This window comes from Hemitrygon akajei, chromosome 19 (genome assembly GCF_048418815.1).
Source record: "Hemitrygon akajei chromosome 19, sHemAka1.3, whole genome shotgun sequence".
Classification (NCBI taxonomy): Eukaryota; Metazoa; Chordata; class Chondrichthyes; order Myliobatiformes; family Dasyatidae; genus Hemitrygon; species Hemitrygon akajei.
In genome coordinates, this window is record NC_133142.1 from 3,941,284 (window position 1) to 3,963,763 (window position 22,480).

Sequence of the window (22,480 nt, forward strand, 5' to 3'; positions counted from 1 at the left end):
TTGGGCCACAGGCTAGAGAAATGCGATCAAGATCATTCTAAAGGGCAGATTTTGAACATTGTACTCTGATTCAAAGGAATTGGCTCACTGTGAGAATGGTTCTTGCTAAAACCGAACTACAGTACTGAATGGCAATAATGTGCAGGCCAAGTCTAGAAATAACACGATTTCTTCAGTCCATATTTCTCATGATATGCCAAGTACAGAAGTGTCACCTTGCTTTTCACTAGCTAGAATGTGCTTTGAGTCTTAAAGGATCAGTGGGTTAGCAAAAGAGGAGGCGATTATGTGATCACTGCAATTATGAGGCATCGAGGATCAAGTAATTAATTTGTTAAACCTGTAATCCCTCAGCTGCCCCTCCCTTGCTACTGACCATACCCAGGAGGGGTTGGTATCACCCACTTTGGCAACTACTGTTGTAGAGGGTTCAAGGAGATGGCCACAAGCTGAGTGAGTGTGGGGAGGGGGGAAAGCATGGCAGGTGGAGTTAGGGTAATACTTTACAGCACCAGTGACCTGGGTACAGTCCACATGGGTTTCTCGCCACATTCCAAAGATGTACAGATTAGGTCAATTGATTACATGGGTGTAACCACACAATGCAGACTTGTTGGCTGGAAAGGCCTGTTAATTTCTAAATACTTCCCCAAGGATCATAACTTTATCGTGGAGAGTGACGCTGCCTGGAGTTTAGCTCCTGGTAGGGTTACCCATGGCAGGGGCAGCAAATTCAAAGGGGGAGATTCCAGACAAGAGCGATCCAACCAAGACCTCAACAGAAGATGATGTAACGTCACACTGGCTGAGGAAGCCTGCAGCAGTGAAGGGTTCCCAGTTGTCGTGCATTCCATGCCACTGGCCCCTGTCAAGGACAATGTGGTGGCTCACCTTGCATCAACTCCTCACGTTAAACAAAGTCACGTACAGGCATTCTCCGTTAAGGCTATCCACCCTAACATCTCTGATTAGATCTCATGCTGATCAGCAGGTTGAAGGGAGCAGGAACGAGAAGAGCCTCGTGGGTTTCCTGTGGGTGCGCCGGCTTCCTCACATAGTCCAAAGACATATGGATTGGGAGGTTAATGGATGAATGTAAATCGTCCTGAGATTAAGGCTAGGAGTAAGTAGGTGGGTTGCTGGACTGGAAGGGCCTGTATCTCTAAATAAAAGAAATGATCCTGGACTGGACTGCGTAGCCATGTGAAGACTGACTGATACACAGCCCTGTAGGAAAACAGAACTCTCCTCAAGTGATCACAATACTATCCCCAAATAAAACAAAAATGCACTGAATATAGAATGTATTTCACAAAGACAATAACACCAGCATCAGGGACGGCAAGATGCCCTTTTAATTTTTTCATTTTCCAACTTAAGAAATTAAAGTTGAATTTACAGTAAACTTCTGTCAGAAAGAGGGAGACACAACCCTAAGTCCTTCCACTGCACTTGGTGTCCAGGGGAGGGATTGGCAATACAAAATTGTAGCTTTTACATGCATTAAAAAAACATCCACAGAAGATTACAGGAGAGGGGGAACATTCGTCAGATGGGGCTGGCAGGGGTCGTCTTCAATCAGTCCCGCAATGAATGTGCCTCTGAATGCCAGTCGCCCCATTTGACCCTAGGAATCATCTGCCAGCCCCAAACACCGAAGGGTGATTAAACAAACTTTGAATGCTTGCCCATACTGCACTGCACCTGAGTCGGAGGAGTCACCCCTCTCAAACTGATTACACTGAACCCACTTTACACAAAGGAACTCAATTAGTTTTACTGCCACTCAATCTTTAAGGGGTGGGTGGGGGGGGGGGGGGGGAGGAGGAAGCACAGAGGGGAAGACTGGCACTACAAGGTGTCCAGGATGGTGTCGATCCTGGAAATGAGGTCCTGCCGCTTTGAAGAGAGGTGTTTGTCATTCTCGATGTAAGCATCCTTCTTCACCTTCCCAGCTACCAGCCGCTCTGCTTCCTGACTGGCCTTCAAGGCCAGGTCCTTCACCTGCCCGTCCAACTTCTGAATCTCAGCCACCTGCAGAGGAAGAGAGGGATGGGTGGGGTGGGGGGAGAGACAGGTCAATCACAGGTAGCTTGTCCCTACCCCGTACAGCCGGGCTCCCAGCAAAACTGCTGAACTATAATCAAACACAGGACATCCAAGATGAAGCTAACATTAACAGGACAGCAGTACGGTGCTCAGTTCTGGCCGCCTCACTACAGGAAGGATGTGGAAGCCATAGGAAAGGTGCAGAGCAGATTTACAAGGACGTTGCCTGGATTGGGGAGCATGCCTTATGAGAATAGGTTGAGTGAACTCGGCCTTTTCTCCTTGGAGCGACGGAGGATGAGGGGTGACCTGATAGAGGTGTACGAGATGAGAGGCATTGATCGTGTGGATAGGCAGAGGCTTTTTCCCAGGGCTGAAATGGTTGCCACAAGAGGACACAGGTTTAAGGTGCAGGGGAGTAGGTACAGAGGAGATGTCAGGGGTAAGTTTTTTTTAAAACTCAGAGAGTGGTGAGTGCGTGGAATGGGCTGCCAGCAACGGTGGTGGAGGCAGATACAATAGGGTCTTCTAAAAGGCTTTTAGATAGGTACATGGAGCTTAGTAAAATAGAGGGCTAAGGGTAAGCCTAGTAATTTCTAAGGTAGGGATGTGTTCGGCACAACTTTGTGGGCTGAAGGGCCTGTATTGTGCTGTAGGTTTTCTATGTTTCTAAACGGGCCCTGCCCAGAGCAACAAGCTCAAACCCTTGTTCTGTTATGGGAGGGGCTTTCCTCTGCACAGATGCTGCATCTCTGAGGAAGGCTCAACCTAGGAGATCAAAAGGGAATGCCCCATGGCAGCAGCATCCATCATTAAAGATCCCCACCACCACGTTGCCACCATCAATGAGGTGGTACAGAAACCTGAAGAAAGACTCAGATTCAGGAACAGCTTCTTCCCGTGTGTCAGATTTCTGACCTCACTGTTCAGTCTTTTGGTGCCTGTAAACTATATAGTAATTTTATGACTTTATCCTGCACTGCTGCCACAACACAAATCACACAAGTCAGTGATGAACCTTGTTCTGAAAACAGAAACTCAGTTGTACTGTCCCCTCGCTGATAGAGCAAAGGAAGATGGGGATCACAAAAGACACAAGCTCGGTATCCTCACCCCCTCCCCAGCTTCATAATCACACCTTCATTTCTTCAACATGGGGCCAACTTTGTGCAGCTGTGAGGGGAACTTCGGGATTTATCTGAATTAGTTTCACTTTGCCAGATACAGTGAAATGCATCATCTGTGTCAAAACAAATCAGCGAGAATTATGCTGGGAAGCGTCACCATGCTTCCAGCACCAACATGGCAAACCCTAACCGCAAGCCTTTAGAACGTGGGAAGAAAGCAGAGCACCCAGAGGAAACCTATGTGGTCACGGGGAGGATGAACAAACTTCTTACAGGCAGTAGCGGGAATTGAGCCTGGATCTTACAGTGCTGTGCTATAGATCGGCACATGGACGATGGGGAAATGTTGGGCCATGAAGGATTAGATTAATCTTAGGGCAAGTCAGAAGGCTGGCACTACATTGAGGGCTGAAGATCCTGTATTGGTCTGATTGTTCTATATTGAACTGCGAGTGTAGAATATGACTGATTTCTTTGATGGGTTTGTTATGAGGAGAAATTAGAGATTACAGATCCAAGGGTGGCTCAGTAGTGTAGTGGCTAGAGCAACACTTTTACAGAATCTGGTATTAGGGTTCAATTCCCAACAATGTCTGTAAGAAGTTTGTACATTCTCCCCATGACCATGTGGGTTTCCTCCAGTTTCCTCTCACACTCCAAAGACATACAGGTTAGGTTTAGGTAAGTTGAGGGGATGCCATGTTGGCACTGGAAGCATGGCGCCATTTGCAGGCTGCCTCTAGCACATCCTCAGACTACGTTGGTCTGTGATGCCAACGACGCATTTCACTGCATGTTCTGATGTACGTGACAAATGCTCATCTTGAATCTGAATTTTTACAGGTTATCACAGGTGTTGCACTAGACTGAACGTATGCCTTTGTAGTTTAACAATTAATTGTCCGCTGTTTTTTAAATAATTATCTATATAGATGTTACTGTTCAGTGCACCCCCTAGTGGTCACAGTATGGATATGCAATTGTGCAGTGCACCCCCTAGTGGTCACAATATGTATATGTAGTTGTTCAGTACATCCCCTAGTGGTCAGAGTATGGATATGCAGTTATTCAGTGCATCCCTTTGGATACTTGGCAGTATGGAGGAGCAGAGGGATCTGGAGGTACATGTCCACAGATCCCTGAAAGTTGCCTCAGGGTAGATAGGGTAGTTAAGAAAGCTTATGGGGTGTTAGCTTTCATAAGTCGAGGGACAGAGTTTAAGAGACGCGATGTAATGTTGCAGCTCTATAAAACTCTAGTTAGGCCACACTTGGAGTACTGTGTCCAGTTTTGGTCGCCTCACTATAGGACGGATGTGGAAGCATTGGAAAGGGTACAGCGGAGATTTACCAGGATGCTGCCTGGTTTAGAAAGTATGGATTATGATCAGAGATTAAGGGAGCTAAGGCTTTACTCTTTGAAGAGGAGGAGGATGAGAGGAGACATTAAGATAGAGGTGTACAAGATATTAAGAGGAATAAGTGGACAGTCAGCACCTCTTCCCCAGGGCACCACTGCTCAGTACAAGAGGACATGGCTTTAAGGTAAGGGGAGGGAAGTTCAAGGGGGATATTAGAGGAAGGTTTTTCACTCAGAGAGTGGTTGGTGTGTGGAATGCACTGCCTGAGTCTGTGGTGGAAGCAGATACACTAGTGAAGTTTAAGAGACTACTAGACAGGTATATGGAGGAATTTAAGGTGGGGAGTTATATGGGAGGCAGGGTTTGAGGGTCGGCACAACATTGTGGGCCGAAGGGCTTGTAATGTGCTGTACTATTCTATGTTCTATGTTACGGTCGTAGAGGTGCTGTAGAGATGAGCGCTGTGCTAGTAGCCTCCATTTCTCACAGTTGTGGGCGAGGCGAGCGCCTGGGTTGCTGTAAAGCTCTCTCTGGTCCACTCTACAATGTTGTCTGTCCATTTCCTCCTCTGTCTGCCCCATTTTCTTTTCCCTTGCACCGTTCCCTGAAGAATGGTCTTTGATCTTGTTATGTGGCCATAGCACCACAGTTCCTCTTCTTTACTGTGGAGAGTAGATCTTTGTAGTGTCTCATGTGCTGTGTGATGGTTCTCCGTACTTTGTCATTTGAGATATGGTCTGTACAGGAGATGCCGATGAGCCTTCTGAAGCATCTCATTTCTACTGCCTGGATATTCTTTTGCAGTTCTGCTGTCAAAGTCCATGATTCACATGCAGACGAAAAGATGGACAGCACAGGCGCATATAGGAGTTTCAACTTGGATCAGAGAGCGATGTTATAATCTCTCCAGATTGGTTTTAGTTGCTGTTGCTTGGGTTGTCCTTGCAAGGAATTCAGGCTTTGATCCTTCTTGGTTGATGATGGCACCAGGATACTTGAACTGTTTGACAACCTCTAGCTCATGTCCACTGTGATTTTTGTCGTGATTGGTTTCTCATCAGCTTGGTAGATGCATCATCCTCACTCCATCAGCCCATCAATACCATCAACAAACCCGAGGTTGGCTAGGATCTGTCCTCCGATGCTGACAAGATCTTCCAGGGCATCTGTTATTAAGTGGTCACAGTACATATATACAATTGTTCAGTGTGTCCCCTAGTGGTCACAGTATGTATATGCAATGTGCCCCATAGTATGATTCTGGTAGCTTCAAACAGGGTCTATCTGATAGGTTAACTCTTATCTGTGTGAATTTAAATAGAACATCTCTTTTCTATGGGGTATAAAAAGAGATGAACAATTTGCCCTGCCATCTTTTTCAGCCTTTCTGTCCTTTGTTCTTAGCTGCCTCTCCCTGATTCCATTTCATTTTGTTGTATTATCACTTAATAAAACGATTGTGAACCAAGTTTAAGGCTTCTTTCTTGACTTATGAAATAACCTTGAATTAAAAACATCTGAATCCAACAAAAGAATGTTACCTTTTTAATTATTACTAAGTTTTTTTAATACCAAAACTTTTCTCCTCTGTTCATTCTTTGCTGTAACACTCAACAACCAATTGGAATTATGTTTTAAGCCTTTTTCTGGACTTCTGAACATCTTGATCACAAAACCACTAGGACCCAGAGGTGAAGGATTTGCCATGACCTCTCTGCTGTAACCACAGGACCATCCCACACCCTTTACCTTCTCGGCCAGGTCCGAGCCCTCGCTCTTCAGCTTTGACTGCAGGGCGCTGATGTCCCCGGAGAGGCTGCGATGCTCCGTCTCCAGACTCTTGCGGCCGCTGTTCAGGGTGCCGATATCCCGCGACTGCTTGTACTTGTTCACTGACTCCTCGAAGTGGCGGTACAGGCCGAGACGCTTGTTCACCAGAGTCAGCACCTGCTCGGTGATGGAGGCCACCTTCATCCGGGCTTCTGCTGCCGGGTCCTGCAGCAACAGGTGGGACAAGGAGAGACTTCAGCAAGGAGCACTGGCTGAAACCATCGAGTCACAGCATGGACAGCCCAACTAGTTCATGCTGACCATGGTGCCCACCCAGCTGGTCCCAATTTCCTGTGTTCATCCCTCTGTGTTTCTTCACCTGCCTCAAACACTTCCTCTAGCAGTTTGCTCCATTTACTTACCAACCTCTATGTGAAAAAGTTGTACCCAGGTCTTTTAAATCTTTCCCCTCTCATCCTAAATCTATGCCCCATAGTTTTGGACTTCCCTACCCTGGGGTAAAAACTATTACTATCCACCTTAACTATACCTCTCAGTTTTAAACATTTCTACAAGGTTGCCCCCCCCCCACCCCAATTCTCCTACATACCAAGGAGTAAAGACCCAACCCTCCCTACAACTCAGGTCCTCTGGTCCCAACAATATCCACAGATCTTTCCTGCATTTTTTAAAATTATGTATTGCACTGTGCAGCTGCCACAAAACAAAATTCATGACATACATCAGTGAGAACAAACCTGGTTCTGATCCCAGTTTAACTACATCTTTCCTATAAGAGAGTGACTGAAACCGTACACAGTGCTCCAAGCGCAGCCTCACCAACACGTTACACAACTGACCATAATGTCCCAACTCCTATACTCATTGCCCTGCCTGAAGGCTGGCATACAAAACAATTTTTTTAAACTATCCTATCTACCTGCTGTTGCTTTCAGTGAAATATTCACTTGCCCTCCCATCACACTCCCTGGTGCCCAGCATTCATTGTCCAAGACTTATGGTGCAGTAACTTTCCAAAATGCATCAGCTCTACCCACAAAGACCAAATCTTTTAGAGAACAGCAAGCAGGGGGAGGCCACAGGTTCATGGTCAAGGAGAATAGATGTAAACTGTAGATTTAAAAAAATTATCCCCTCAAATTAGTACAACAATCCCAAGACATTTACAGATGTACAGTCTTGGTCAGTGGGATGTGAGTATGTGACAAGGGGAGAGGATGGAGAGATGTTGGGAGGGAGTTCTGTAGTTACGAGAGCTATATGCAGCGCTGTATGGGAAGCAGCTCAGTGGGGAATTGCAGAAGGCGTCAGCAGAGTGTGTAGTGCCACTGTCTCTCTGCTCCAGGGGTCCTGGTTTCCATCCTGACCACTGCTACCAGCTGCATGCAGCACAAGGATGAACTTTCTGTTGGTACCCCTACTTCACCGGTTTCCTCTCACATTACAAGGAAGCTTAAATTAGTAGCTGAATTTGACACGGAAGTGAGTGCTAGAATTGTGGGGAAAGAGGGAGCTGAGAAATGGGGCAGCAGTGGGAATGTAGGGAAGAATAGGATTAGTGTAAAGCTGTGCTTGGCAGTACTACGGGCCAAAGGGGTCCATTTCCAAGCTGTTGGACTACGAGTCAAAAGAAGAGAGGGTGAAGGTTAGGGTAGGGGAAGGAACGAGGAGACTGTCAGACTGAGGTAGTAGGCGCAGTTGGAGAGGATATTGCTTCGTCTGTGGAGTTAGTTTGGGTTAAGCAGAGCTTAGGGAAGAAACTTTTTTAAGAACTATTTCCCCTCTGCCAACAAATTTCGAACGGTTCATGAATTTATGAACCCTTCTCACTACTGTGCTCATTTTTGATGATATTTATATTATTGTAATTTAAAGTAATATATGTATGCACTGTACTGGTGCCACAAAACAATTTTCATGATGTACAGAACAGAACATTATAGCACAGGACAGGTCCCTCAGCCCACAATGTTGTGCCGACCTTTTAACCTACTGTGAGATCAATCTAACCCTTCCCTCCTGCATAGTTCCCCACTTTTCTGTCATCCATTTGCTGATCTAAGAGCTTCTTAAATGTCCCTAACATATCTGGCTCTACCACCACCCCTGGCAGCCACTACTCTGGTATAAAGACGCTGGAGATGTCAGCATTAATAAACCTGATTCTCAGAACACTCTCAGAGGATTAAACCGCTCTGTCATGATCACCAGCTCACCTTTGTGATTGAGAAGTCCAACCGGACATAGATGATGACAGTAAAGAAGAGAATGTAGAAAGCTCCCACCACCAGCAGGGGCTCCTGGAGCATCAGGACCTTGTTGAAGTTGTAATGGATCTGTAGGAGGAAAGAGCACAAGGGGTGAGGAAAATTATTCACAGTCACAACTCTGTGCCCTGTCAGGTAACGCTGTTGGTTCAGTTCAACCTGGCAGGGGGGCACTGGGTCACAGGGACCCAGCATTAGGCCTGATGTCTTCTCTTTCTGACGTCTGCTTTCAGCTGGGAATGCCGAGAGAATGAGGGGGCACAGCCTCAGAATACACAGACACCCCTTTAGAATGCAGATGAGGAGGAATTTATTTAGCCAGAGGTGGTGAATCTGTGGAATTCATTGCCACAGAGGGCTGTAGGTATATTTAAACGGGAAGATGATAGGTTCTTTTCCGAGAGAGGATCGAGGAGCCAGGGTCAAAAAATCATGGAAATAGGAAATAAAGATAAAAATGTCATGTGTAATTGAAACATACAATTGCATCCACACTGACATTATCCTGTCGCACTCCGTGGATGGCACAGTATCGCGGTGGCTAGGGCACTGCTTTACTGTGCCAGCTTACGGTTAATGCCCACCACTGTCTGCAAGGAGTGTGTACGTTCTCCGTGACCACGTGGGTTTCCTCCCACGTGCAGTTAGGGTTTAGTGAGCGGTGGGCATACTATGATGGCGCTGGAAGTGTGGCAAAACTTGCAGGCTGCCCAGCACGACCCTCGTTGATTTGACTGGACACAAGCAATGCATGTTTCAATGTACGCGTGACAAATAAAACTCATCTCTACAGGGGAGTGACTGGTCAGTACAGGTGAAGGAGGACTGCACAACACATTGGCCAAGAACGACACCCAGGTCACTACATACAGAGAGCTGGTTAACCCCTTCTGTCGATGTCTGATAGTTCTGGGTCTGTACACCCAGGTCACTACATACAGAGCTGGCTTAACAAGGTTAACCCCTTCTGTCGATGCCTGATAGCTCTGGGTCTGTACTTGTTGGAGTTCAGAACTGGCGGGTGGGGAGTGAAATCTATTGGAAGGTCTAGGTAGAGAGGATGTCGAGGAGTCCAAGACCGGGGGTACAGGCTCAAAATAAAAGGGCATCATTTTAGAATGGAGATGAGGAGGTATTTCAGGGTTATGAATCTGTGGAATTTCTTGCCATAGACAAGGAATTGTCTGGAGGCTAAGTCACCAAGTATACTTAAAAGCTGAGGTTACTTGGCTCTTGTTAATAAGGGGAGAAGGCAGGAGAATAAGGTTGAGATGGAATAGCGGAGCAGACTCGATGGGCTGAATAGCCTCCAATGTCACATGGTCAACCTCTCACCCTTTGCTCCAAAGAGAAAAGCTCCACCCTGCAAGACAGGTTCTCTAATCTAGGGAGGATTGTGGTAAATCTCCTGTGCCTCCCCAAGGCTCTGCAACACAGGTCAGTCACGCATAAGGGGTCTGACCACCCTTGAATTAACAGAAATGGCAGCAACAAGGGCCAAAGGACAATGGTTGAGAATGGGAGAAAAGCAGCAGGTACCACAATATCCTGAATATGCTGTTCCACCAGGTTTGACTTGTGGGCAATGATCACAGGCCGGCCAAACGTGTCCAGGTAGGTGTAGTGGAGTTCGTCAGGGTGTCGGTCGATCCCATATGGTGTGTCCAAGTGAATGTTCCTGCAGAAAATACAGACAGGCTGACACTGGGGTGGGGGAGGCAACTTAGTGACACACAGTTTTATTCCTGTTTCAGAGGCCAAGTACACTTAGAACAATGACTTACTGTAGATAGAGTAAAACTCCCTCTAGCTTGTCCCATCACACTCTCCCCAGACATAGACAGGGTGGAAGAGATCCCCCACCCCCCCCAATCCCTATCAAATAATCTGCTTGCTGTCTCAGTGCGGCGACTCATCTTCTATGCTGCACAAAGCAGGAAGAAGCCATTCAGCCCCTCAAAATTTTCCATCATTCAACAATAGCACGGCTATACTGCACTATCACATAATCTCATGTAAATGCAAGCAGGATTTTTCCACTGAGATTCGCTGAAACTAGAATTAGAGGTCACAGGTTAAGCATGAAAGGTAAAATATTTTAGGAGAACATGAGAGGAAACTTCTTCATTCAGGGAGAGGTGAGAGTTTTGAATGAGATGCTGGGAAGGAAGTGGTGGATGTGGGTTCAATTAGATATGTACACAGATGGGCGGGTTATAGACATTAATAATTCAGCACAGACTAGATGGGCCAAAGGGCCTGTTTCCATGCTGTGGTCTCCGTGATTCAATCAGACCTTCGACATTCTGGGACTTGGAGGTCACAGTGCATTCATTTGCTGTTAACAAGAACCTGCTGGCTTGATTCACGATGAAGTGTGGCCCAGGAGGAGCAGACACGAGTCTGCCCGTTCAGGAGCAGGGACTGGATCAGTCTTCGTCTGGAATCTCGTCCACAGCCCTTCCAACATGGCTGGCCCCGCCCGAAGGACGCAAGCCTCCACACGATGTCAACGTGTTGATCCAGGTCGTGCCATATGAAACATAACAAGAACTAACAACGAGGAAGATGTCATTTATCCTGAGGTTGTTCGAGCCCCGCCTGACGGTGGCTCATCTGTTGCATGCACACATTGATGTTGCTCGCTTGATAAACTCACCATGGGAGGCTTGGAAAATGCTGACCCAACAAATGGCGAATAACTAGTGCAGACTAGATGGGCCAAAGGGCCCATTTCTGTGCTTTAGTGCTGTGACTTTAAAACACACGTACATGTGCGCCTGGAGACTTATGCGGTTGGACTTCATCTCTAGACTAAATGGGAGTTAGTACTTATCAGCTGGGAAAAGGCAAAACTAGTGCTCACAACCTACACCCAGTAAGGGGGAGCGGCTACAACACGAGGTGAATGTGCGGCGGACCCCAATCACTCACCTTGCTCCTTCTGGGAGAATCAACTTCACGGTGAGGTCGTCAATCACTTGATCATCGAATACGTGATCAACAAACCTCATTTTCAGAGCGTACTGGTCACCTGATAGGAGACAGAAAGGTAAAACTGACCAATCGGCAGCAGTGGAAGGACAGGTCACATCGGTCCCAGGGTGAGGGCAGCAAGGTGTCAGTCCCAGCTCCAACCACCATCCAGACCCAGGGAGACAAGATACCAGTTACTGCAATCTGGAGTGAATCACAAAATGGAGGAGCTCAGACAGGCAGTGTCAGGTCAGGCAGTGTCAACGGGGGAGAATGTAGCCTCCAAACCAAGAGCATGAATAACGATTTCTCTAACTTGGTAATCTCTCTCGCCTCCCTCCTCACTCTGACTCCTTTCTCACTCCTTCTCTTCTCCCTGTCTGCCCATCACTTCCCCTCTCCAATCAGATTCAATCTTCAGCCCTTTACCTCTTCATCCCATCACCTTCCACTTCTAATTTCATCTCCTCCTCCACCCACCTTCCCCCTCACATACTCACCTATCGCCTGCCACCTTGTGCTCCTCCCCCTCCCCCCCCGTCCTTTCCAGTTCTGATGGAAATGTCGACTGTTTATTCCCCTCAGCCCCACCATCTGAGATCCTCCAGCATTTTGTGTGTGTTAGTCGATGTTGAGTTGAGTGAAAGGGAAGAGAGCTGTTTTTTTTAGCGTGTCACTCCAGACAGGCAGTCATTCTTGTCTGGTGCGAGGTGTCAGGATTGGTCTCCTTTTGGATTAACCGGGTCACAATATGAACGGTCCTGACTCGACCCTTGTTTGTTTGTTTGTTTCTTCTTAAAACGAGGCTTGATGCTCAACCTGGCACGGATGGAAAGCATGCCCCGGGGGGGGGGGGGGGGGGGGGGCAGACTTGGATTGGAACTCGGAAGCCTTCGCTCCGGAGTCTGGCGCTGATCCAATTGCACCACCAGCTGGCAAGAGAGCTGGTATAAAGAGGCAAAGGGAAAGAGGTGGAGCTAGAGCTGGCAGGTGTTAGGTGGACTCAGGTGAAGAGGCAAACTGTGAGAAAAGGGAGAACAGGAATAGTGACAGAAGCTGGGAGGTGAAAAGTGACAAAGGACTGAAACTTGAGAATCTGCTGGAAACCAGACCCCAAACAGATACCGCAAGGAGGAAGCTGGAGCATGGAATCAAGCGAGGGAGTTGAAAAGGGCAGATGGGGTAATGGAGAGAAGGGAACCAGACTCTGGGTAATGGACAGGTGGAGAGGGTGGAGCAGGAGTGATGGGGAGTGTAAGTGGGCAGATCTTCCACATGAAGTAGTTGGGGAACCCACCGGCGAGGTGTTGCCAGAATGGCTTAAGGACATCATTGACTTTAGGTAGGAGTGTTGTGTAGAAAGGGAAGTGGTCAGGAATGAGATGGAACCAGAACCATGTAGTCTGGGAAGAGCTGGCAAGTTGGGAGCTTAGGAGGAGACAATGGTGTTTAATGGTGACTCCTTTGCTCGCATCTTCAGAAACAGCTCTATTTCCATCTTTAATATCTCCATTTTTCTCTTTCAGGGTTCTTTTGAAGACCCTGACCTGGAGTTACATGCTGGCTACAGTGCCCAGACACCAGAGATCTTTGGGCAAAGAGCTTGGAAGAAGTGACGCAACGGACTTCTAACATCGTAAACCAGCGAGTACTTTGTTACATCTCCCATCTTGGTGTGAAACGAAGACACCTTTCTCTCTTATTAGGGAGAGAGAGAGAGCCTGTGGTATGTCGAATACTGGGTGAATGAGCAGTCTTTGCGGTAACTGCGTGTGTCTTTACTGTTGCTTTGCTCACGCTTGAGTGTTCAATGGTGGGTGCCAATCTTCTTTCTGTCGATGGGGGGGAGGGTGGACCGTTGCATGCTGCCACTTACGTGTGGGAGGGAGGGGAGCTGGGGGGACTTTGAGGTTCTAACATTTAGCTGTCATTCATCCTTTGGGGGGCAGTCCTCTGTTTTTGTGGTTGGTTGTGAAGAAAAAGCATTTCAGGATGTATACCGTATACATTTCTTTGGCATTAAATGTACCTTTGAAACCTTTCCCCAGGGACTGACCTTACAACTGCAGTACTGCCCAAACCAACAAATGTCATCTCTGATTCATCTCACAAGAGACCTGCGACTAGACAGATTGAAGACCAGTCTCCAAATGGAAAGCTGGTAAATCACTTTGCTCATTATTACAATTAGGGAGGTGAAGACACACACCTAACACTTCAGTATCAGCTTCTTCCCCTGTACTATCAGAGTTCTGATCAGTCCATGAACATTACCTCAGTATTCCTCCTTTGCAGAATTTGTATTTTGTAAGTTATAGTATATTTTATGTATTACACTTTAATGGTGCCACATAACAATTTCCTGACATACAGTACTACACAAAAGCCTTAGGCATGCGAATTTATAGCTAGGGTACCTAAGACTTTTGCACAGTACTGTAATTGTTAACATGGAGCGGAGAGCAAGTTTGTAAATCAGGCGGGAGCGAAGGATGTTGGGAGTGGCGAGAGACAGGTGGCAGAGGAGGAGTGCTGGGGCAGCGGGTGGTGCTGATGAAGATACACCCAGCCCTGAGACACCAGGCAAGGTCATTTGACTCCAAACAACTGATCATTACAGAATGCCTCTCTGGTGCTTCCTGCTCCCTCCCTTCTCCCCAACCATGATTCCCCTCTCCCTGTCACCCTCCCATTCTCAGTCCACAATAGAGACTCATATCAGAATCAGGTTTATCATCACTCACATATATCAAGAAATTTGGTTTTTTTTGCAGCAATATACTGCAATACACAAAATTACTAAAGCGCTGTGCAAAAGTCTCCCTAGCCGTATACACGTAGGTGCCCATGTACGTCAGTGAAAATAAACCCAATTCTGTATCAATCTCTATTTAAGCTGTAAAGCTGGGACTGGTACTGACCGATGTTGTACAGGTACTCATAGCTGGGCAGGTTGTATCCAATGACATAGTGGGTCTTCCAGCCGCCAAACAGCGGGAAGCGAGGACGGACTTCCATCTCTACAGAATCATCCAGGACAACCAAGTGGCTGGTGGAGATGTTCCCAATGTCATCACGGTAGTAAACATCCTGGGCAGCAGCAGGGAGGATGGTCTGGAATGGACAGCAGAGAGATCGTCACAATAGCTTCCAGTTAAATCAGAGCCTCAAACTAAGAAATGTGGGCCTGCCAGCTGGAGTCAGTCACATCAGAGGTGAGACGCAGAGCTGGTGAAGGTCGCTATAGAAATGCAGATGTTCCTCTCTCCTGGTACATTAGTATCAATCTACATGTGGATAAAATCCACCCTGGATTTGACCTTCTACCCCTGTGGGGGTCAGTAGAAGGGTGGGGTCATTCAGGATGAGATTTCTGTGATATAAGTTGTATTCCTCAATGTGAAGCACCTTGGAACGGGAGTCTCTCTCATCTCCTCTGGAGTGAAGGGGAATGAAAAGCGACCTGATAGATGTGTACAAGATAAGAGGCGTATATCAAGTGGACAGCCAGAGACTTTTTCCCAGGTAGGAAATGGCCAATATGAAATGGCATAATTTTAAGCAGATTTGAGGAAAATACGGGCGGGGGGGGGGGGGGGGAAAGGAGGGAGACAGTGTGTGGAGATGTCAGAGATGAGATCTTTTAAATATACAGAGTGTTGGGTGGGGTGCATGAAACACTGCTGGGATGGTGACAGAGGCAGATACATTAGGGACATTTAAGAGACTCTTAGACAGGCACATGGATGAAAGAAAAATTCAAGGCTTAGGTGTGAGGAAGGATTGATCTTGGAGTAGGGTAAAAGACGACACAACATTGTGTTCTGAAGGACTGACTGTACACTGTACTAAGTTCTATGCTCCTGGATGTGAGACATACCTTGAAGGATTTAACAGAGGATATCCCACTGTCCGGTTGCCTCTGGTAGTCGTAGCGGGAGAAAGGCCCCTTCAGAATGGCGCCACAATGCTTCAGGTCGATGGTCTCCTCCACAGCGATGTTCCCCCAGTGCGACACCTCAATGAGGCGTGTCATGCTGACAATGGCCAAGAAGGGGCTGTTGTTCTCATAATGCACCTTCAGCGGGTCCTGGAAGGACAGTACAGCACATCAGTGAGAACAGTCGGCATAAATTCTGCTCATCAGACTCAGTCCTGCTCTCATAGACACCTGATACAGAGAGAGCAGACACTCAACTGAGAGCAAGGAGCGGCAGGATAGCATTACAGGTAGTTGCTTAACTGTCTGCAAGGAGGTTGTACGTTCTCTCTGTGACCATGAGGGTTTCCTTCGGTACTCTGGTTTCCTCCCTCACTCCAAAGTGGTACAGTTTCAGGTAAGTTGTGGACACACTATGTTAGTGTTGAAAGCATGGCGACACGTACCGGCTGACCCCAGCACATCCTCAGACTGCGTTGGCTGTTTGATGCAAACACATTTAACCGTCTGCTTCAATGCATGTGACAAGTAAAGCTAATCTGCAGACACTGGAGATCCAGAACCACACACACAAAATGCTGCAGGAATTCAACAGGTTGGGCAGAACTGAATAAACAGTCGACGTTTCTAGCCGAAACCCCTCTTCAGGACCTGATCTAATCACTTGCCTCCCCAACAACTGCCCAGCTAATTAACCCTGCAAGAGTTAACAGTGGCATGCTGAGTTTGGTGCAGCAGATCCAACACTTGCTCAGAGAAGAATCATCTCAGGTGCTGAGTGAGTGAGTGTGTGTACACAAGGATATGGCAAATTGCAGCTGTGCTCTGACAGTCGCTCAAGTGCACAGGGAAGTCATTAATCAGCCACAGAACCCTGTGCCAAGGGAACATGTGAAGTGATCGCAAGCACATTTTGTTCCGAGTAGCTGATAGGAAAGCCATGGCCACACTAACACCTGCTTCTGGTGCGGGGGAAACTGTTACAAGGAGGGAAAATATACAAGACAGGAAATACAATTTAGTTCATAGATGACAGGAATTATTTGCAGCTTTTGCCAGAGGCTGCTGGATATTGGGAAGGTACAACTGGCAGTATCTCTATAAACCATTATTAGTCACTTGCAATAGTATTTAAGCTGCAGAAAGACTCTTATGAAGAATGGATCTCTTTTGCAAGAAGTATTGCATTATAAATGCAAATCACACTCAATTTCAGAAGTACTGAACTTAGTGCAGGAGAGCATTGCCTGTGCAGCTCTGAGAACTTTAATGCTTTCTCTTTTTAGGATATTGTTGCAAAGGAAAGATTTAACGATTAATTTTGTTTGTCACATGCACACTGAAATAACATAGCCACAGAACAGAGGGACGTCTACTTAGAACAGAGATGGGGAGGAATTTCTTCAGCCAGAGTGGTGAATCTATGAAATTCATTGCCAGACAGCTGAGGCTGCCAAGTCATTGGGTTTATTTAAAACAGATGCTGATAGGTTCTTGATTAGTAAGGGTGTCACAGGTTCCAGGGAGAAGGCAGAAGAATGGGTTGAGGGGGAAAATAAATCAGCCACGATTAACAGGTGGAATTGACTCGATGGCCCGAATGGCCTAATTCTGCTCCTCTCTCTTATGGTCTATATACAGTGAAATGCAAGGTTTGAGTACATAAACAACAGTCTGAGAATGTGCCGGGGGCAGCTCACGTGTCTCCAGCGCAAACAAAGCATGCCCACAACTAACCCTAATCAGTACATCTTTGGAATGTGGGAGGAAACCAGAGCACCTGGAGGAAACCCATGCAGTCAAGGGGAGAAGGTACAAACTCCTTAGACAGTAGCAGGAATTGAACACTGATCCCCAAGACTAACACCTTGATATTCAAGGAGACACACATTTCATTGTCTTGGTCCACAAAATGCCAATGGAAAAGCCAAGATACCCGAGAGAGGCAAGAAGGAGCCATAAGATCAAATGCGAGCTGGGATCACAGAACACACACAAACAAACGTGCTCCTGTTTCCTCTCACAGTCCAAAGATACACCAGTTAGTAGGTTAATTGGTCATTAGGGTTTGTCCTGTGTTTAGGCCAAGGCTAAAAAGGCCAGTTGCTGGATGGTGGGCTTGTTGGGACAGAACAAGCAGAACAAGCAGATACAATATCCAGCATTCCTCTCCTACTGTAACATGATAGATAATTATTAAACACAGTCCCCAAGAAAGGCAAGTGAAGCAGGACTAGGTTAATAAGGGCCTATACCAGATCAAAGTGACACTGAATCTCTACAGATCAATAAACACAAGAGGGATAATTTTCCCACCGCCTGCATACTAATATATTAATCCTTTCTGTAACATATAATTAATTCTCTGAAGAGACTGAGCTGAAAATTTATCCTCCTCTCTCCCCTCAGATTCTGCCTAACTAGCTCAGCATTTTAACCCCACCTCCCAGATCTCCAGCATCTGCAGTTCCTGATGAAAGGTCTCAGCCCGAAATGTTGACTATTTATCCCTCTCCATAAGTGCTGCCTGACCGGCTGAATTCCTCCAGCATTGTGTGTGTGCTAATCTTCAGCTCCATTTTCACAAGTAAATCTCTATGGCCAGTACCTGCAAATTTAGCCAGGGGTCCACAGATGTTTGCAAGGACAACCCAGCAAGGGTGGCCAGCTGTCAGAATTCAGTGCTGGAGGTCTGCCTGATGTTAATCCTATCCTGTCTATGCAGAGGTTCCGATACATCCCAGTTGCTTTGTGGGAAATTTATAAGGTGGATGCAGGGCCACTTGGTTCCTACAGTGAGGGAGTCTCAGAATACCAGGACGATCTTTAAAGCAGACGAGGAGGAATTTCTTTAGCCAGAGGGTGATAAATCTGTGGAATTTATTGCCAAAGATGGCTAGAGGCCAAGTCATGGGTATTTTTTAAACAGACTTTGATAGGTTCTTGATTAGTCAGGGTATCAAAGGTTATAGGGAGAAGACAGGAGGATGGGGTTGAGATGAATAATAAATCAGACATGATGGAATGGTGGAGCAGATTTGATGGGCTAAATGGCCTAATTCTGCTCCTATGCCTATGGTCTTTGTAATTTTGTTCCTTTGCTTTATTCACAAGGTTGACTTTTCTCCGTTTACTGAAGGCCCAGCAACGTTAAATATGTAATATGCAACCCTAATGGGCAGAAACAAATCTCAAAGCCACCCCTCTCCCACCACATGCAACAGGTTTCAACTACAGCTGGTGTAGTGGCTACAAGCAGTAAGTGGAACTCTGCCCTCACCAAAACCATGCGGCAAGGGGCAATTCTAACTGAAACTGGCAATATACAGGCAGGGTACAAGACACTACAGATGCTGGAATCTAGAGCAACAAGCAATTTGCTGGAAGAACTCAGCAGATCGATAAGTAAATTTGTTAGGAAAGTACATATAGGGCAGGGGTTCCAAACCTGGGGTCTATGGACCCCTTTGTTAATGTTACTGGTCCATGGTATATAGAAAGGTTGGGAACCCCTGGTACAGGATGTGTCACTGAGAACATGAGTTGTAGAGGCCATAGGTCAGGGAATCAGTTCAGTGTTGAGGTGAGTGAAGTTACCCACTATCTGTGGGGGAGGAATTGCCGATGTTACAGGGCAAATCTCTGCAATGTAACCCAGCCCCAATGCAGAGATCAAAACTGAATGTCAGCAATTCCTCCGCTCCAAGCAGATGCTGTTCGACTCACTGAAATTCCCCAGTAGACTGTCTGTCCTTCCCAGTTGTGGGTCACTCAAGCCACTGAAATAAAAGGTGTGGGAAGTTTGCTGAAGGTGGCAAGGAAAGAGTGGAGAATGAAACAAAAACTGTTGTTCTTGTCACCTGGCTGTAGGGAGCGATGTCCTTGAATGGCCCATATTCGATGGAGTCCTCAGATTTGCTGGGGTTTCCAAGTTTGGTGTAACTTTCAACGTTCTTCGAAGCAAGCTTGACCCGAGTTATTTGGGTCTTGGTGGGGTATGGTGAGTAGAAGTAATGGCTGCCCTCAAACACCACAAACTGTTTCTCAGCCTGGGCAATGTGCGTCGGGAAAGGCCGCAGGACGTGAGTGAACGTGGTTTCGATGGTCAGCTTAACTCTGGCACCAGCTGCCAAGCTCGATCCCAGCTTCACTTTGAAGAACTTTCCACTGGAAATGGAAATAAAAAGTGATGAATAAAAAGTCTCCAGAAAAACACTACTCAGACCCAAGATTCACGATTAACATCACAGTACACAAGCGTAGAGAGCGAAATAATTGTAACTCCAGAGCCCATGCAGCACAAAAAAAAAAACAAGATAACAAACATGACTGAGTTCAACTTGAAATTTGACAGGGAAAAAGTAAAGCCTGACAAGTGGTTTTTCAGTGGAGTAAAGTGGTCTGAGAGAGGAGTTGGCCAAAGTAAATTGGAAGGAGCTGCTGGCAGGACAGCAATGCCGTGAGTTTCTGGGAAAAATGAGGAAAGTGCAGGATAGAAGTATTCCAAAAATGAAGAAATACTCAAATGGCAAGAGTACAACAGTGGCTGACAAGGGAAGTCAAAGCTAATATAAAAACAAAAGAGAGGGCATACAACAAAGAAAAAATTAGTGGGAAGATAGAGGATTGGGAAGCTTTTAAAAACCTACAGAGCAATTAAAAGGATATTTAGGAGGGAAAAGAAATATGAGAGCAAGCTAGCAAATAATATCAACATGGATAGAAAAAGCTTTTTCAAGTATATAAAATAAAAGTTGAGAGTGGATATAGGTCTGCTAGAAAATGAGGTTGGAGAAACAATAATAAGGGACAAGGAGATGGCAGGTGAACTAAATGAGTATTTTATATCGGTCTTCACTGTGGATGACACTAGCAGTATGCCAGTTGTTGAGGGGTGAGAGGGAAGTGAAGTGAGTGCAGTTACTATTACATGGAAGAAGGTGCTCAAAAAGCTGAAAGATCCAAGGGTACATCTGTCACTTGGACCAGATGAACTGCACCCTAGGGTTCTGAAAGAGGAAGCGGTAAAGATTGTGGAGGCATTAGTTATGATCTTTCAAAAACCATTGGACTCTGGCATGGTTCTAGGGGACTGGAAAATTGCAAATGTCACTCCATTTTTTTTTAAAAAAAAGGAAAGCAGCAGAAAGGAAATTATAGACCAGTTAGCCTGACCTCAGTGGTCAGGAAGATGTTGGAGTAAATTGTTAAGGATGAGGTTATGGAGTAGTTGGGATACAGGACAAGATAGGACAAAGTCAGCATGGTTTCCTTAAGGGAACATCGTACCTGAAGAACCTGTTGGAATAAAGAGGGGATTGCATTGAAACCTACTGAATATTAAAAGGCCTAGATAGAATGGATGTGGAGAGGACATTTCCTTTATGGGGTAGTCTAGGACTGGGGGCACAGCTTCAGAATACAAGGACGCCCCTTTAGAACAGAAATAAGGAGTTACTTTAGACAGACGGTGATGAATTGTGGAATTCATTGCCACAGACAGCTGTGGAGGCCAAGTCACTAAGTATATTTAAAGTGGAGGTTGATAGGTTCTTGATTCTTAAGGATTTCAAAAGTTATGGGGAAAAGGTAGAATAGGGCTGAGAGGGTTAATAAATCAGCTATGATGGAATGTTAGAACAGACTTAAGGGGCCAAAATGGTCTTAAGTCTGCGGCTATGGTACAATTCCAATGTTTAAAAGATATTTGGACGGGTACATAGGGATACAGGTAAATGGGACCAGTTCAAGTAGGCATTGCAGTTGGCAAAGGAGTTTGTTTGAAGGGCCCGTTTCTGTGCATGGAAGTGTCAGTGATGTACAGCGCTCAGCTGTGATCTCATGGGGTAACAGAGCAAGATGGCAGATAACTCTGGGATGACTGAGGTGCAAGGTCGAAGGCAGGAAAAATGACAAGCGCCCAAGTCACCTGTAGTTAAACTTACTCTGACAATCACCAACCACAACAGTCCAAAATGCTACCCCTCACCTCCCTCCATGTTAAGTCAGAACCTATTAACCGGGCTTTGCCACTTTTCACAAGACGACCATGAAAAAACTCAGCAGACGGGTACCTTCCCATGTGCTATACAACAGCATCAGTCGAGGAGAAAACTGCAACCACTCTCAGCACTTTTGGCTACTTCTCACAAGTTACGAAAATACAATCAGCCAATCTGTGGGCAAATATAGGAGTGCTACAACTAGTTTCAATGCTGCAGGTGAGGGAGTAATAAGTCATAGAGCAAAGAAACTGGCCCTTCAGCTCAAATGACCCACGCCCATCCAAGTTAGTCCAAGTGTCCGTGTTTGACTGATATCGTTCTAAACCAGTGATTCCCAACTTAGGGATACATAGCTCCTTCAGTTAATAGTAGGGTCCATGGCATAAAATAGGTTGGGAACCCTGTTCTAAACTGTTTCTATTCATGTACCTATCCAAGTACCTTTTAAATGTTGTTAATATTTCTGCTTCAGACACATTCCCTGGCAGCTCCGTCCATATACTGACCACCCCCGGGTGGAAAAAGTTTCCCATCAGATGCTCTAGTTCTCGATTCCCAACCGTGGGAAAATACTGTGCACTCACCCTATTGATGTCCCTCAACTTTATGCACACTCAGATTCATCCCTCAATCTCATATCTCTAAGACAGGGGTTCCTTTCCATTACCCAACAACATCTGTGTACCTCCTCAGGGATCTGGAGCAGAAAACCACCACACTAGAGGAACTCAGCTCAGACAGCATCCGTGGAGGCAGGGAATGGTCAATGTTTCAGGTTGAGACCCTGCACCATTCTTTTTGCCTCCACAGATGCTGCCTGACACTGAGTTTCTGCAGCAGTTTGCTTTCTTTTCATTGACTACATGCTTGCAAATTCCAGCAGCAACAAAACCCATAGCCATTCATCCCACCTTCTGCAGTTCCAGATTTAGCCTCCACAAACCCACTCGACTGTTTCCAAAATT

General features: G+C 46.3%; 1 protein-coding gene across 1 annotated transcript in view; it reads right to left on the bottom strand.

Moving 5' to 3' along the window:
- Window positions 1–1,332: 1,332 nt before the first annotated feature.
- rpn1 (ribophorin I) overlaps window positions 1,333–22,480 on the bottom strand; it is a 39,298-nt gene continuing 18,150 nt past the window's right edge. The window contains exons 3-10 of the mRNA XM_073071992.1: window positions 19,371–19,677; window positions 15,451–15,660; window positions 14,492–14,684; window positions 11,529–11,628; window positions 10,134–10,272; window positions 8,544–8,663; window positions 6,286–6,531; window positions 1,333–2,034 (exon numbers count right to left, since the gene is read on the bottom strand). Coding sequence (XP_072928093.1) covers window positions 1,852–2,034; window positions 6,286–6,531; window positions 8,544–8,663; window positions 10,134–10,272; window positions 11,529–11,628; window positions 14,492–14,684; window positions 15,451–15,660; window positions 19,371–19,677 — 1,498 coding nt within the window. The 3' untranslated portion in view covers window positions 1,333–1,851. The remainder of the gene's footprint in view (window positions 2,035–6,285; window positions 6,532–8,543; window positions 8,664–10,133; window positions 10,273–11,528; window positions 11,629–14,491; window positions 14,685–15,450; window positions 15,661–19,370; window positions 19,678–22,480) is intronic.